A 16,259-nucleotide genomic window follows, 5' to 3' on the forward strand; every position below is an offset into this window, starting at 1 on the left:
TGCCATCTAACACTGGATCCCAATTTTAAGGATACCACCGGCTAAAGGACACTCCTCGTGATTTCATAAGCGCCATGAGGTTCCTGGACTCTCTTTAAGAACACTCCAAAACATGGTCAATAAGAGTGCAAAGTACAGTCCAAAAATCAGTTAGACTGACTTAGTTTAAACTTGAATCTGTTTAATTCATGACGACAGTTACTCTCTCTTGGGATCTTCAAACTTCTTAGTGCCCTGTGATCTCTTTCTTCAGAACCCTTCCCTGCCTCAGAAAAAGCCCAGTCCCTACTCCCTCACCCCACCCTGCTTTTTTCTCCTTCAGGCAGGACACTGCCTGGTGAGTCAAGGCCTCCCATAGGCCAGACTTCCTTCTGTGTAGCCCTTTGGGTAGAACTGCTAATCCTTATTAATTAACGAGATAATGGTGGTTAACTGGAAAGCCGTATTAATGCTAACTATCGAGGAAACTTCAACCAAAATTATCTTAGCCTTTTGGTTGGTTTTACTGGTGTGCAGAACCGTGCACTGACAATTTGGCAATATCTTGATGCAGAATTGGAACATTCAGGAGTGGATGATTTATATCAGGCCTTAAAACACAGGTTTCCTCATTAAGATTTTCTCATTTTTTCTTACCATTTACACTGTTACACATTACTAACTGGAAAGGAAAGTAAGGTCCTCTCAACATGTTACTATAAATTCTGGAAGTGCGAAAATCAAGGGAACCAAAAACTGTCTAAGTAATAAGCAGTGATGTGACTGAAAGCAAGAGTCAGTCATAATGAACACATTACATATCACTACATTTGGCTAGTCCTTCACACCCTTCTCCTAGCACACCCCGCATCCTACAGTACACTTATGTCCCCGTAAGGTGCGCTGTGCAAGGCTTGCCTGCTTTTTTTTTGTTTTCTTTTGTTTTGCTTTGCTTTCATAAATGCAATAACAAAGACAATATGGGGAAAAGGTACCACCTGCCCAGGAATCATTGGACATCTTTAATATCTTTGGGAAAATGGGGGCCACTTTAGAGCTATTTTTTCCCCTTTAATCTGTCACAGTCCTAAAAAATTTTTTTAACCTAAAAAAAAAAAAAGGGAAGGGCTTTATATTAGCTAAGGTTTGCTGCAGCAAACAAGCAAGCAGCTTTCATTCAGGGATTGTCAAAAACTTTCCAGTGTGCCCACTGCAATGCGGATGCCAACCAACGAATCAAAGGCATTCAGCAACTAGACAAAGAGGGTCTGATGCCAACCTCGGTGCCACTGGCAACCATTATTGGCATCAAGCACAGTGTCTGCCTTTTTTTTCCCCCTCGCCTGGCACTTCACAAACAAAATGGCGGTTCTTGTAGCAAGGAAACAGCCGAGGGGCAGCCCTCTGAATCAATAACGTCAAATGATTTTATGGATTTAAACGCAGTCACTCCCAAATGATGTGTTTATTTCAGGTAAAGCGGGATGGGGGGGCTACATAATTTTATAAATGACTATATTGAACATAACCCTTTACTAATGTAGAAAAATTGAAAAATGGACTAAATTGCGGCCAACCGGGATATAATGCAGAGAACAAGCTGAGTAACAAAGAGATTTCGCTTTAAAGAAAATGCTGCCTTGCGGCCATGTGATGCAAAAGTCTAATGAACTATATATCAAAAATGATTTCGAAATGCATAAATTTTTCTCCAAACCATATCAGATGCAGATGTAGCACTATAGCTTGTGTCAAAGCTACAGTAACTCTTTCCACATTTCAAAAAAGATGAGGCTTCTGGGCATGAAGAAGGAAAACAAAGTGTGTGGGTTGAACCAAAAGAGAAAGAGGGAAAAAGATAAGCATAGGAAGTTGGTCACCAATGGAACTTTATTATACGTTGGTCTTTATTTCACCCTCAGAAAAGATGCAGTTTACGATCTTGTATAAAGAACCAAGAGGATTATTGACATTTCCAGATCTGCAAATTGTCAATATATTGTAACATCGCTCCACACTGCAATGCGGATGCCAACTAACAAATCACAGGCATCCTGAGCTAAACAAAGAGGGTCTGATGCCAATCCTGGTGCCAGTGGCAACCATCTTTGGCATGCTCCCTGTTCTTTCTCATGTTTTCCTCCCAGTCCTTCAGAAGTGGGGCGAGAAAGAAAGAAGGGGGGAAGGTAATTCTGTTGCTCATTCTGTTGCAAACATAACATTTTTCTTTCTGATTTTTCTTTCATGTTTTTCTTTGTACCTCTTTCCCTGATTTATAAAACAGACTCAAGTGGGTTTTCATGCACTTAGAGGAGAAATAAAAAGTCACTGTGGGGATATGCAGCCCGCCGACTGACTTCAGCCTTCTCTTTTAAGGTGCCTTCATTAATCTACTGTACTACAAAATGAGACAATTAACCTTTATTTAACCAAAAAAAAAGATATAAGTTTTGAAAAAGGGAAACCAAAAAAGCATCCTGATGTGATTTTTTTAAAAAAGCCCCCAGATGTTAAGAAGAAATGATGCACTGGCAGGTAGCAGAGGATGCAAATTAGATGCACAGTGTAAAATAATGAAAGGTTTTATGATACAGCCTCAAAACAACAACAAAATCAGTGTTTTCTCTGAAAATGGGGTCTCCAAGAGTTGCTTAAAACTTTATGGAGATCATGACTGATGGTGCAATGCAGAAGGCATTTTATGCATTTTTCTTTCTTCAATCTATCTTCACAAAAGTAAAGGATATGTTCTTTATTGTCAGCTCATCAACCACGAGAGTTGGCTGCCTGCCCCGGGAGGGAATGTACATACGTGCACACCTCCAGGACTAGCCTTCAAGCAAGTTAAAATGTGAGCAGCAGTCAAATGCCTGCAAATCTTCCCTGCACTGCACTAAAAAGTTACATGACCCACTTTTTAAAACTTTACTTCTAGCCCTGATTTTCACAACACAGTTACAACACATTTACAGGCAATCCAACACATATGTACAGCCTACCTTAAAATGTCACCTCCTAGACAGCTGTCAATCAAATTAAGTGTCATGTGTCAATGAGCTTTTATTTTAGGACACACAGGAAGGAAATATGCATGTTCCTTAAACCATCATTACTTGGACTTTAATTCTTAAATGCATAGAAATAACAAATGTAAAGTTTAAATTTTTTTAAAAAGCAGTGTATGATGTCCAGCACCAATATTTAAAATCAAACTAAAAAATTTTAAATTACAATTAAGCATATCTCTTAAAATTGTATCAAGGACAGATAAATACAAAAAGCAAATAGTAACTTGCCTAGATTTTTGAGTCAAAGAGTAATTTTGGAGTTTTATCTTTTAGGTAATAATGAAGTGCATACCAGTTTATTAAATCCCACATTTATTTACCGAACATCAGATAGCCATCTTCCACCTGAACATCTATAAAGCATTCCCCCTACTGCCAGGCCAAGTGAGGAAATAACCCGCCATCTGCAGCAGATCCAACTTCAGTCCGCTTTTGGTGTGCATTTTTTTAATGACGTTTTACTATGGATTGCTGCTAATACAAGGACATCTATATCCTGATACAGTGATTTGAAGAAAAGAAATTCTCACCTTCTTAAGCAGGTGAAGAAAATAAAATCATAAAGAAACATATTTCATCAACTCCAAAAAACACTAAGCAAAAATATCACCTATTTTTGAATTATTCAGACAACATTTATATCATTCTCTTTATCAAGTATTTTTTAAAAAGCAGGTATGGTATGTGGTTTCTGCACTCTTTTTGAGATTTATTTTAAACCAGTGTAACTAGTCAACTTTCTGTTTTTGTTCTGTAAGGACAGCTGCAACTTTTCTCCTCGGTGAGTTTCATAAATTCACACGCAAGTAAACTAACAACATAACGTGTTCCCAAGTCACTATTATAACAAATTATTTAAACAACAACAATAATCCATTTACTCTGCAGTGAATATTATACAATAAAAAGTAGGTATTGATAGAAATATTTAAATTAGATAAATTTAGGTCTACGTAAAATATACTCTCCAGTATTGGCTATCTTGAGCATTCTGTAATAGGAAATGTTCACTCTATTTTCAGTGCGACAGCACTAGATCTGTGAACACAGTCCATCTCCCTCCTTAGATAAGAGACTAGTAAAGTGAGTTTGACTATTTGTAAATAAAGTTACATTTTCAAATTGAAAAAAGATGACTCAGTGCAGGCAATGTAGCCTTAGACAAAACGGTAAAGTGTAACAGACCACATTTTTCAGACTGTCCCGTGTCTTTGATAAAGTAGATTATTTCAAAGACATTTGAAAACATATCTCTGTGGTCTTTCTTTAAATGTCCGTGCCTACCCAGGTACGAAAGCTCCACAGCTGTTTCCGGGGCTCCCACATAGCAGCAGACATCTGAGAGGAACAGGGCACGCCACTCTGTGCAGGGGGGGAGGAACGAGACCTAGGGGCCTTGAGGACCATTTAACCCAAACCACATACTCTGTAGAAGGGGGTTGTGGGCAGTGTCTGAGGTGCGAGAAGAAAGAACAATTTGCTCCTACCTTGCTCCTGCACGTAGTATGCCAAAAACAAATCAAGCTCCTTAACTGATACTGTGATATGATGTGGCTGGACACAAAGTGCTGGGTTTGTGCAATGTGGGGATTTCATGAGCCGCTCTCCATCGGTACTTTCCAAGGGGATGCCTTTGAACAGGATCACCATGACTAGATCCAGACGCCAGACTTTGTCTGCCTGTCGCAGGCAGTCGATTCTCCTAATCTTACCCTTCTGGTCAGGATTGGATAAGACACAGCACGGGTGTTTCTTGCCAGTCACAGTGAGCACAAAGTCCTCTCGGTACTCTTGGCGGATATCTTTGCGCAGTTTGGCCAGGAGCCTGGATGCCCACTTCTGTTTGATTTCAGGCTTTTCGCTGAGAAGCTCATCTTTGACTGCTCTTTCTTCATCCTTTGACATTCGCTTCTCGTGCTTTTTAAAGTACTTGCGTTTCCGAGCCTGTAGGTTGAACCAAGTATAGGCGATTGCACGGACATGTGGAAGAAGTGCCTCAATGAATGGGTGAAATTCATCCTGTGGGAGATGACAGGGAAAAAGACAACATATATGATCAGTTTAGCTTTAAAGCCTAAAAAAAAAAAAAAAAGTCCACTATCCATTCTCAACTCAGTACAAAAACTTGTGCATAAAAATAACATTCTTTTCTTATTTAAAATGATCAAATAGTAAAAGAAGAAGAAAATCAAGTGTACCAAGCTGCCCCTTTTCCACCAAAATTCACAGGTTGATTCTCCCTCCTAAAAAGAAAATAAGGTTTATATTTGTATTTTCATTTGGGCGCTACCCCCCTCATTCCCACCATGCATCTACATTCTTTAAAATGTAAGCGACCAAGGTGCTTGGCACCTAATTTAATATTTAAATATTGGATTGACCAACTAACACTATGCAGTACCATTTTACAAAGAACACAGTGAGATTTTTTTTTAATCGGAGCAGAGCTGTTCAGAAGGCAGGAGCAGTGCCACAGTTCATTTCTCTTCTCTGTGGCACAGAAACACAAAGCATATAGATGCTCAGTGTAATGCCACACAGTTCCCGCTTTTGGAGCATGCTCTCAGCAAGAGGCTGCTGGTGGCACAAAGAGCATGCGCCATTAAACTTGATCCATTTTCTTATCAAACGTCCAACATTCCAACACTAAAACAGCACCATTCCAAGAGTGGTAACTAGAGAAACCGGTATAGAGTGAGGGAAAGTGGGCAAAGGACACAGCCTGGCGTATCAGTGTCCTGAACAGAAGGTTTCCATACTTTGAGCAGGGCATTCGCTCCCTCCACCACCACCACTAGCCCCCAACACACACACTCATACTCAACACTCGCCGGCTCCCTCTCACACACACACTCTCTAGCATTTTTAAATAAAAGTTTCTAAAGTTGAAAATAAAAATTACATGAGTGTTCTTACAGCAGCTTTTCCTATACAATCTGAAGCCTCACAGACTTAGTTAATTTGTTAACCAATCATATAAGTATGGCCATTATTCTAAACCCCTTAAAAATCAATCTGAGCTGAACAATGAAAAATGGCAACTTGGCACCAACTTCACATTCTTTGTGTCTCTGCGTGCGGTGGCAGGGTGACACCAAGAGTGCACCCTGGTCACTTACTGCTCTTGTGGAATCAATACAACTCACTTGCTATGCCCATGAATCCTCAGGCAGCTCTGTGGGTGCGCATATGCGTGTGTTTGTGAATCGGCACGTGTGCAGACCCTGCAGTAGCTATCCTCTGAATTAAGTGGTTTTACCTTAGGCCCCAGCATTTTTTCCTGCCTGTTTCATCTAAGCCTTTTTCAAGGAAGGGAAGCACAAGGAGATAATCTTTACCTACAAATATTTCAAGTTACTTCCCAAAGCAGTCAGTGTTTCACTACCTCTTGCCAAAACCTGTCTCATGAGCTCAGAAAAAAGCCCTTAACATCTTTTTTAAAATTCTTTTTAAGAGAGAGAGAGAGATTGTGATTTGTTATTCCACTTATTTATGCAGTCATTGGTTGATTCTTCTATGTGCCCTGACCGGAGATCGAACCTGGAACCTTGGCCTTTTGGGACGATGCTCTAACCAACTGAGCTACCTGCAGGGCCAAAAGCCCTTAACATCTTGTACACGCATGCCGCATGCATGCAATAAGCCAAGATCTCAAGCAAATAGGAACTCCTGCCACAGCCACTTTTCTGGTCACACTGACTGTACTGTCACTCCAGCCAGCTACAAAATAACTTTCTCTAACTGATCATATCCCAAGTTAGAATGTACAGACTAGTAATGGTCACCCTGAACTACATGGAATAAATTCTATTTAACCAGCAGACTGATGAATTCCACTAGGTAAAAATGATGGAAGTATAATTAATGACACTTTAACAAAAGAAGGTGGCCCCCAAACCCCATGTAGTCAGGAATCCATTTTTATGATGAGACTCAAAGTTTCAGTGCTAAAGACTGCAGCACATTAGCCTTTTGCAGTTCGGAAAAGGAAGACATGCATGTCTGATCCGATCGATAGTGCAGTTATCAAGTGTTTTAACATATTGCTGTAAAATGTTCCTACAGCAGAATATGTATAAATCAAAATTTTATAACAATACAGAATACAGATGATTATATCACAGCATGAGGCATAAACAAATGCCACGAAGGAAATCATTAAACCGATCAGTAGTTTCCAGCAGAGATTTGAACAATTCAGTTACTATGCGAGCACATTAAACTAGGCCATGGAAAGAGTTAAACCACAATCTGTTCTTTGTGTGGGAAGGCAGCCCTGCTCACAGCAACCACAGCCCATGATAAGACCTCCCTATCTCCATACACTTTCTGATGCCATGCTTTCAGCTTCCACTGTAACTACAAAAACTTTGTTTATCCCCCTTAGAAATATATGCAAAAGGAAACCCTGCTGAAGGAAACGTGGACTTAAACACGCTTTTGGAACTCACTTCCTATAAATAATCTGACTTTTATTGATATGACTAAAAATTGCACATATGCACACTCATAAACTAAAAATTTGAGAGTGTAGAGAGTACATGGGGAGCAGCTTTGTCTCACTCATTTCACCCTTGCCATGCCTTTAGAGAGGCAAAATTATTTTAACAGATATTAAGCAATGCGGGAACTCTTAAGGACTTACATCCTTAACTACTATGTTCAGTGACATTTCGTTTTCTTATAAGACATCAAGCATACTTTTGATTAAATTTGTGTTTCAAATATCCTATCATGTAACATATCTCAAAATTTTAATTAATTATTTTAAACAAAGTGCAAGTTGAAGGTTGAATTTGGAATTTCTGAGCAAAGGCACACAAAACAATGTTTTTAAAAGTTGCCTGCGTTTGTCACCAGTGCTGCTCATGTTTTAAAACATACTTTTTAAAAATTACTACTGTTAAATAGCAGTAGCAAACTTTTGCAGTCCACGAAGTTGCCCTAATACCTTTCAGGGCTCTATCATTATGTGGATTCCATTCAAGTGAAACACTTACTGATAAGGAAACGTATCCTAAAAAAAAAAATGACAAGTAGACGTCTGCTGTGTCACGTACATTTCTGTACATTTCTGCAACAACATGCCTAAAATGTCATCCTCTAAGCACGATTGTTTTCTAATGCTAAGTTGCAATATACTTTTAATAATTTGAGGTGACATAAATATGGAGCATAGTGACTGTCTTCATCCCCCCCCAAATGATTAAGGTATTCAAATGTCCTAATTAATAGCCTATCAAAATAACACTTTAAGCAATGATGAAGATGATTTTTTAAAGCAAAGCATATTAAGTGATCTAAGATTAATGGCTTTATACTAATATGCCACATTGCTTTTTCAGAATTTTTATTAAAATACATTGAGATTCAGTAATTCTCTTTTAAAACTTCCTTTAGTTTAACTAAATTGATAAAATAAATAACAAATTGCAAGTTTCAAATATAAAAGCTAACAGTCCTGATTCCACTAAAAATATTGATTTTTCTTCACAGAAACAATGGTTTCCATGAAAGGAGTGGAAAATTAGACCAATCTAGATGTTAATGAATAAATATTAGATGTTCCTGGAGCAGTGCTATTTAACAATAAACCATTTAAAAATGTAACTAAAGAACTTGAAGGACAATGGAAAAACCAATGCGATCATGACCAGTGAAACTTATATTATTAAGCGTTTACATTATTTTTAGAAAAAGCAAATATTAAATCATATATGATGGTCCTTAATTTTCCATTTATATCCAATTCACACTGATGTACAAATACTGACTTATATTGATGCACTGATACATTTTGTATAACATTTTGCTACATATCAACTTTATCTGTGGCTCCTTTGGAACTAAAATTCTTTCTAAAACATAGATACTTTATATCAACAACTAAAACACTTTGTAAAGTTTTCAACCAATTAACAATGTTTCTCTATTTTGTGTTTAATGATCCCCCAAAAATGTTTTGCTACAGTTACAAGATTCCTCCAATACAAAACCAAATTATTGATCTGATGCAACAGTTAATGTACCCATACTTTTGTAACACTTTACATTACCTATAAAGTCACGTAGAAATTATTACTTAAGTGAGAATTCTAAAGCTAAAAATTCCTCTTCTAGTATAGGCCTCAAATCTCCAGAGCAATTTTAATACATTATCTCACATTATATTTACATTATTAAAACAGTAGAGGATATTAGTCATCATGAATTAGTGTTGGTAAGTATGTATTCTTGAATACTAGTATGATAGCTGAATGATGATGCAGCATAGGCTACTAATGTTCCATATGTCACAAAGCTGCAATTTTATTTTTAACATACACAAATTAAGATAAAGTTAGTGAGTTTTCAATCCACGTTTAGAGGAAACCAAAAATGCAATGTATGTAAATCACTAGCAATGTTCTAAGAGGCCACTGTTGGAAACAATGTAGAAGAGTAATCCGGTACAGGTGAGACTGACTCAGGACTTGGTAAGCATAAAGCTTGTCTCAATTCGCTTTATTTGAACAATGCTTCAATAATGTAAAAACAATATCAAATGGATGAAGTTTACCAGAAAGAGAAAAAATTCCTGATGATGGGTAATATGAAAGGTAACTTTTACAACTAAAGGAAATTCGTTATACCTGAAACAATGCAATCATCGTCTTTATTGGTCATTATTCATAGCTTTTAAAGGACAAATAGCTCAGTAACTCATTTTTCCAGTTTTCTTAAATTAAAGTGTACGTTTACTTACTGAAAATAGCCATATCTAAGTTAATCATACTCAGATGCCAAACAAAATATAAACAATAAAAAATGTGTCAGCCAAAAAGCTACAGGACTGTATCCAATCACTGAATAAGCCTTATCATTGTTTTCATCTTCATTCACAATTTATGAATGCCTCAGTCCTTTTGAATCACAATGGCTTCTAATTGTCATACAATTGAAATCTTAATCATTTGTCCATTATAAAAATTCATCATCGTGATATTGGATTTTTAAAAAATTTTTAACACACAAAACGAGGTGACACTTCTATAATTATTTGCTTTGCCAATATCAAAGTAAATGGTTATCAATTACCGATGATGCTACATTCTCCCCAAAACTAAAGCAAACTGTCCCACACCTTTAGAGGTTTAAAATACTCCTTCAAATAACAACTCTGGGCTAAGATATTTAGTTAGTTCTTCAGTTGGTTGGTCAGCTGGTCTGCGATAAAAACTACCCCAGGTATGTGTGTCCATATCGCCACTTTTCCATTTTACCGTCTGGCTTAAAGTTGTACAAATTCTGCCCTTTAAAAGAGTATAAAGCCAGGATTTTTTTTCATATCATTGTTCCTAAAGTCTTGGGACAATTTTCAAAGTTAATTTTTTTCAATGACTTTACTTTTCCAGAATTACTTTCTGCCTTGGGAGCTACACCTAAATATCGTCAAATGAACAGGTCTCCCAGAAATGAACATCTTCTGAAAGTCCTTAACTTTCTCTCCACGACCAACTAACTGGTGTCAAGGTACAGACCACCTTTGCGGTGTGCTCACTGTAAACCTCTAAATGCAGATCATATCACGAAAGACCAGGGTTTTAGATCCCCAAATTAATAAGCAAAGGAATGAGTCCCCAGACCACAACCTCTAACTGGCTTCGTCGCCGGCCACTGCCTGCAGCGAAGTCCAAAGGCGCCCGCGAGGACTCGTGCTTGAGTCCCCTCGTCCAAGTTCACTGGTTGTTTATAAGGGCTGAGTCCCCCACCTAAAGCTCCTCTAAAGCCAAGCCCGCCTCAGGGCGCGCGTGAGCGAATGAGAGGGGTGGTGGGCACCCCGGGCAGGGGCGCCGCGACGCAGCAGGCACTCAGGGGCCCGCGCCGGGGCTAGCTCTCCTCGGCCTGGGTCCTGCCCACCGTCGGCCTTCTCGGCCTGCCCAGCCGCCCGGGCAGCACGCGGGCGCCCGCTCTGTGTGCCCGGAGCGCGGGGCTGAGCGCGCGCGGTGGCCGTGGGCTAGGGGCCGCGCACCGGCTCCCGCGCCGCCGGGTAAGTCCCAACGCAACTCCCGGCCACTTTTTCGAGAGACGAGGGTTGGGGAGGTTAACTAACGCCTTTAATTGTCCGCAGATGAGAGCAACAAAACAAAACAAAAGGCATTTCAGGCTAGAGAGAAAGCTTGAGAGAGCGACCGAAACATGTACCTGAGTGAGACAGATGGGAGAATACATCATGACTTCGCCTTAAAACGCACTTTCCCGGAGATGCCCAAGAAAATCTTCGAGAAGCAAGAATTTCATCTATTCATTTTACAGTCATCTGAGCCCCGCGATGCGATCAATCAGGACGGGGTCTGCGCTGGATTACCGCAACTTCACAGCAAACCCAGTCCTCCTTAAATAGCCAAAGATTCAGGTTCACTCGGCGTGCTAGATTTCCCGGGGTGAAATCCAATCTACAGTTTTAGACCTCTCGCAGTTCGGGCGCGCCGGCGGTGCTCGCCGAGGCCGCCGCCGCCGCAGCCGCCGCCGCTGGTGTCGGTTGCGTTTCGCCTGGGTTTGGGGATTTGTTTTCTGTTTTGCAGTTGTTGATGTTGTTGGGAGCTAGGCAGTGCGCGAAGGTTCGATGCGGGTTGGATTGGGTGGTGGTTGGTGGTGAAATGCTTTTTTAAAAAAGGCGGGGAGGGGGGCGCGGGAGAGAGGGCGGGAGGAAGAGCGAAGAGAATGTGTCACCGCCCTAGGAAAGTTCAAGGTTACAGCCCCGAGCTATGCGGCAGGATCCCCGACTGGCGATCGCAGCGAAACTTTGCTGCGAGCCGACCATGTGTGTGCGCGAGAGGGAGCGTGAGCGAGTGCGCGCGGGTGGCGGGGCGCGCGCGGGAGAGGGCCGGGGTGGGGGCGGGGTGGGTGGAGGAGAAGGGAGAGGCCGGGGTGAGGGAGGGGACGTGAGCGCAGGTCTCCCGGGTGGAGAGAGGCTCCCGGCGCGCGGTCCCCGGCTGCAGCCGCCGCCGCTCGCGCCGGCTCCTTCACGCCCGCCCGGCCGCCCGCCCGCCTCTCCCCACGTCTGACCCGACCGACCGAGTAGGCTGCTGCTGCTGCCGCTGCCCAGAGCCCAGGGGGATCAGAACAAGCTCCCGAAAAACCCCAAACGATAAATCCCGCTCTCCCGCTCGGCTCCAAACTCCTTTCTGCTCTGGGCTCTTTTCCCCCTTCCCTCTGTCGCTTTTTTTTTCCTTGCAAAACTTGTAAGTTGAAAAATTCACCGGTTCCACCCTCTGGACCCCGCTCGAGCTCTCTCCAAATCAGACTTAAGGATTGTTTTATTATTTAATTACACAATCATCGCTTTACTCCTCCTCCTGCAAATGCGCATTCCTTTTGCACCAGCCTCTCCACACCCCCCGCCCCCCACCTTCCTCCTCCTCTTGCTTCTCTCCCTCCCTCTTTTCTTCTGTCTCCCTTCTCTCTTTCTCATTTGTTAAAGGTTTCATATCAGTGCAACAGAACCATAAGTTGTTTTTTCTTTTTCAAAACTGATCTTTCGGCCCTTTACGCAAACTCGTACCCTCCCCACACTGCACACACACACACACACACACACACACACCCCCGAAAACCCGCCCTGTAAGAGATATTTCGGTGCTCGCTGCGGACTCTTTAAGCCGCGGGGACATCCGAGTGGGAGAAACACAGAGCCGGTCTGGGCCCGCGAAAGGAACGAATGGAAAATTCCCTCACACCCTGGCCGCCCTGGGGCCCGGGCTGGGGCGCCGACTCTCACACCCCGGGCGGGCGCGGTTCGCCAAACCCGCCGGCTGAAGGGAGGAGGGGGAGGCTTGGAGGCGGGGGCCTGAGTGAACTTGGGCTCAAGTAGTTGGGGCGCGCCCGTGCGTGCGGAGGCGGGGTCCGCCGGGGTCTCCCCCGCGGGGGCCCGCGCCCCGGGGCTGCTGCTCAGAAGCGGCGCGCAGCTCTTCGCCGAGGCTCGCCGCCCTCCCTGGGGTGCCCGGTGCACGTGGCCCCGCTCGGCGTGGGGAAGACCGGGCCCAGCCGCCGCCGCCGCCTCCCCCTTCTCCGCCTTCCCTCCCGCGGCCCGCTCCGCGCTCTTCCTCCAGCAGCCCCGCTGGCTCGCTCCCAATCTCCACCCCCCAAATCCCGGAGCCGGGGCGCCGGCGGACAGCGGCTCCCTCCGCGCCGGGGTGCGGGCTGGGCGGGGCCGCGGCGCGCCCCGAGCTGCGGGGCGGGCGGGCGCGCGCGCGCGGCTGCTGCCCCGCGGAGGCGGCCGCGCCCGCTCCGCTCCCGCGCGGAGGGCCTCGCCCCGCCCGGCCGTCGTCGGTCGGCCGCCGGCGGCAGACCCCGAGTGAATGAACTTGATTTCGGGTCTTTGGAGGGCGGAGGTTCGCCTTGCACTTTTCCTACCCGCGCACACCCTCTCTGGCGCTCACACAGACTCACGCGCGCGCGCGCGCACACACACACACGCCGCCCCCAAATTCCGGTGCTCGGCGGAGGGTGGGTGGGGAAGAGGTGGGAGCAGCGGCCGCCCAGACAATGGAGCGGAGCGGGAGTGCCGGGGGCTCCGCGGCCGCCTAGCGGGGGGCTGTCCGGGACGGCTGCGGCCGCCAGCCCCACGTCGGGCCTCCCCCGCCTCCGGCGCTGCCGACGGCGGGCTTCGGGGCCGTCCCCTGGTTCCCCGTCCCTCTTACCCTGTCTCCCTCCATCTGGGTTTTTTTCCTCAACTTTCTCCCCTCTCGTCTCACCGGCTTCTGCCCATCGTCCCCCCCTCACGCCCCTCAGCGGACCCGAAGGACCCAGTGACTTTTCCTTCACCGAGTGGGAGTTATCCACATCAAGCGTTTCACAACGACACATCAAGAAAAGTAGGCAGGTTCAAGTCAACCATGAAATGGTCACTTTTTAACCCCGTCCTGTCCTCATTAGGGAAATGCTCAAACACAGTCCGTTTTCAAAGAGCGCTCTTAATGAGGCGAGCTTGCCAAGTCTGCCAGCTGCAGCCCCCGTAAACCTCGAGTCCACAGAAGAAAGGCGCTTGGGGGTGGGAACTTGGGGCGGGGGGGGGGGAGGGGGCGGCGGATCAGGGAAGACAGGTAAGGTCAGGGAAATTTCGAGAACTCCCGAGTTAACCCTTCGGGGCACGCAGCCCTAGGAGAGCCCCCTGCTCCCCCAGGGGCAAAGCCTCGGGTCCGCGTTCTAACGACAGTCATTTCCTTTGTGTGGGCCATTTCTGCTTTTTGAAAAGCCGGGATAAAGTTGACAGTCTTTATAGATGAAAGAAATGAGGTCACCGTCGGGGTTAATCCAAATAAATACTGATTTCTCTCTCTCAGGAAATTTTTAGGCACTCTCAGTTTAAATGTTGTTGGGTTGGGTTTTTTTTTAAACCCCAAGGCATCACTTTGTGTTGGACATTGCTACGTTGCACTGCATCCCTTTTCTCCCCGTCGCACCCGAACCTGCGGGGTGGGGCGGGGGGAGGGGCAGGGAAGCTCTCCCGATAATACCAGCTTTAACTACTAGAGTTTCCCTTTGAACAAATATTCAATTTAACTGGAGTTAATTTACCATAAAAGACATTCCCCTTGGCACAAATGCACTCATGTCCTTGAACACACCTCTTTGAATGCCTCGACTCACAGAAACCATTATTTTTCGGGGGTCTCTTTAAAAAATCGAGTGCCCATCTCCCTTTCTCTCCCTCCCTTCTTTCCTCCCTCCTCACCACACCACCCCCAGTGAAATCCTGGCACCCAGAGAGCACTCCTCTCAGCCAGAGATCCCAGAACCAGCCGCTGTCCCCTGGCAAAAGAGGCCCAGTGCTGAGCCCTGGGCAAGTGTCTGCAGACATCGCTGCCCCTCCTCCCTGGTTAGTTTCCCTTACCAACAGAAACCATTTCCTTCTGCCACCAAAACTAGGTTGCATCCAAAAGTTTCTCACAAGCGTAAAAAGAGAAATGAAAATTGACAACCGTTACACAGAAGAGCTCACAAAAGCTGCAGCAGCAGGAGGGGTGAAGGAGCAGCGACAGACACAGGTAAGACCCCAGCGAAGTGAAGACAGGCTGGGGCCTCCCAGGCCTATCACTTAGGGGTTCAAATCTCTTCCAGGTGCTCTGTTTGTAGGGCGCTTGGGGCTGGATACAGTTTCATGGGTGCAGCGGATGCTTGGTAGTTTGGGGGTTTGATTTGTTTCCAAGAAAAAGGAAAATGAGAAAGGAGTAATTTTGATGTGGGGAAAACCAATATAGGGAGGAAGAATGAGCAAGACATCACCACAGAAAGGGTTATGGGGTGGGTGCAGTTTATGTGGCTTTGACGGTCCTCTCAGGCCTTGCTGTGCCACAGGCAGGATGGCTGACGTCTCCCACAACACTGCTTCTTGTCCAGCCAATGCCAAGGTCACGGCAGGCCTTCCCAGGATGAACTCTAAGAGAGTCTTTGTAAAGTCTGACTGGTGGATTTGCATGTGTGGGACATCTGGCTTCTCTCAGCACAACACTAGTCCTCCACTATCTTTGGTTGGAGAAATACCAATCTTGTAGGTCCCCAGAAGAGAAGAAAAAAGGAAGTGAGAAAGTATATACATTTTAACCACTTTCCTTTTTTCCCAAAATGTCTGTGCCTTGGTAATAAGAGTGACTTTAAAGTATCGCTGAAAAGCTTCTGATACTATAAAAATGGGCCAGACACTTCTTGGACATTGGTACCTACCTCTCCTAAATTCTTTCCTCTTTCCCACACTGATATGCTTAGAACAGCTGGTATGACAGACCAATTTCATTCACCCCAAAAGCTGGCTTGAGGAGCTAGAAAGAAGTGAAAGGTTCCTGCAGCAACAGGAAAATCTGATATTTCAGAGTTCCTAAAGGTTTCCTGCCTAGATCACCTATTACCCTCCTCCTTATAGGAAAAACAAAAAGTTTCATTTCTGACAGATAGTTTATTGATTTCAAGAAGTAATGCCAGTGCTTCAGATGACTGGATTTTTCAAAACTCAGTTGGATAATTGTAAAAACTTAATCAATGTTCACCCCATTATAGCCTTTCAGTGACCTCCAGAGAGGAGTTTGACATCTCAAGTATCTCCTAACATGGATCTTCTTTTAACTTCCCGTCTCAAGAAACTCAGTGACAGGTTGAAAATCCTAGGCAATTTAGGGAAAAGTTTCTTGGAGCTTAACAAAGCTGTCATTTTCAATACATTGGATGACTTTTTTT

The 16,259-nt window shown here is 44.4% G+C and overlaps 1 protein-coding gene and 1 long non-coding RNA gene across 12 annotated transcripts in view; one reads left to right on the plus strand and one right to left on the minus strand.

Moving 5' to 3' along the window:
- The window catches only part of NFIB (nuclear factor I B), a 231,762-nt gene that overhangs the window by 211,820 nt on the left and 3,683 nt on the right, over positions 1–16,259 (minus strand). For 6 of the 11 annotated variants that reach the window (XM_024558401.4, XM_024558400.4, XM_045193753.3 and 3 more), the window contains exons 1-2: positions 11,232–11,883; positions 4,535–5,066 (exon numbers count right to left, since the gene is read on the minus strand). In XM_024558401.4, coding sequence (XP_024414169.1) covers positions 4,535–5,066; positions 11,232–11,261 — 562 coding nt within the window. In that variant the 5' untranslated portion in view covers positions 11,262–11,883. Of the gene's footprint in view, positions 1–4,534; positions 5,067–11,231; positions 11,884–13,729; positions 13,868–16,259 lie in introns of those variants that run through there. The other 5 variants (XM_045193754.2, XM_024558396.4, XM_045193756.2 and 2 more) reach the window with 3 other exon arrangements.
- The window catches only part of LOC112302885 (uncharacterized), a 43,324-nt gene continuing 41,602 nt past the window's right edge, over positions 14,538–16,259 (plus strand). Inside the window, exon 1 of the long non-coding RNA XR_011651276.1 lies at positions 14,538–15,076. This is a non-coding gene — a long non-coding RNA (uncharacterized lncRNA). The remainder of the gene's footprint in view (positions 15,077–16,259) is intronic.

This window comes from Desmodus rotundus, chromosome 1, assembly GCF_022682495.2.
Source record: "Desmodus rotundus isolate HL8 chromosome 1, HLdesRot8A.1, whole genome shotgun sequence".
Lineage (NCBI taxonomy): Eukaryota > Metazoa > Chordata > Mammalia > Chiroptera > Phyllostomidae > Desmodus > Desmodus rotundus.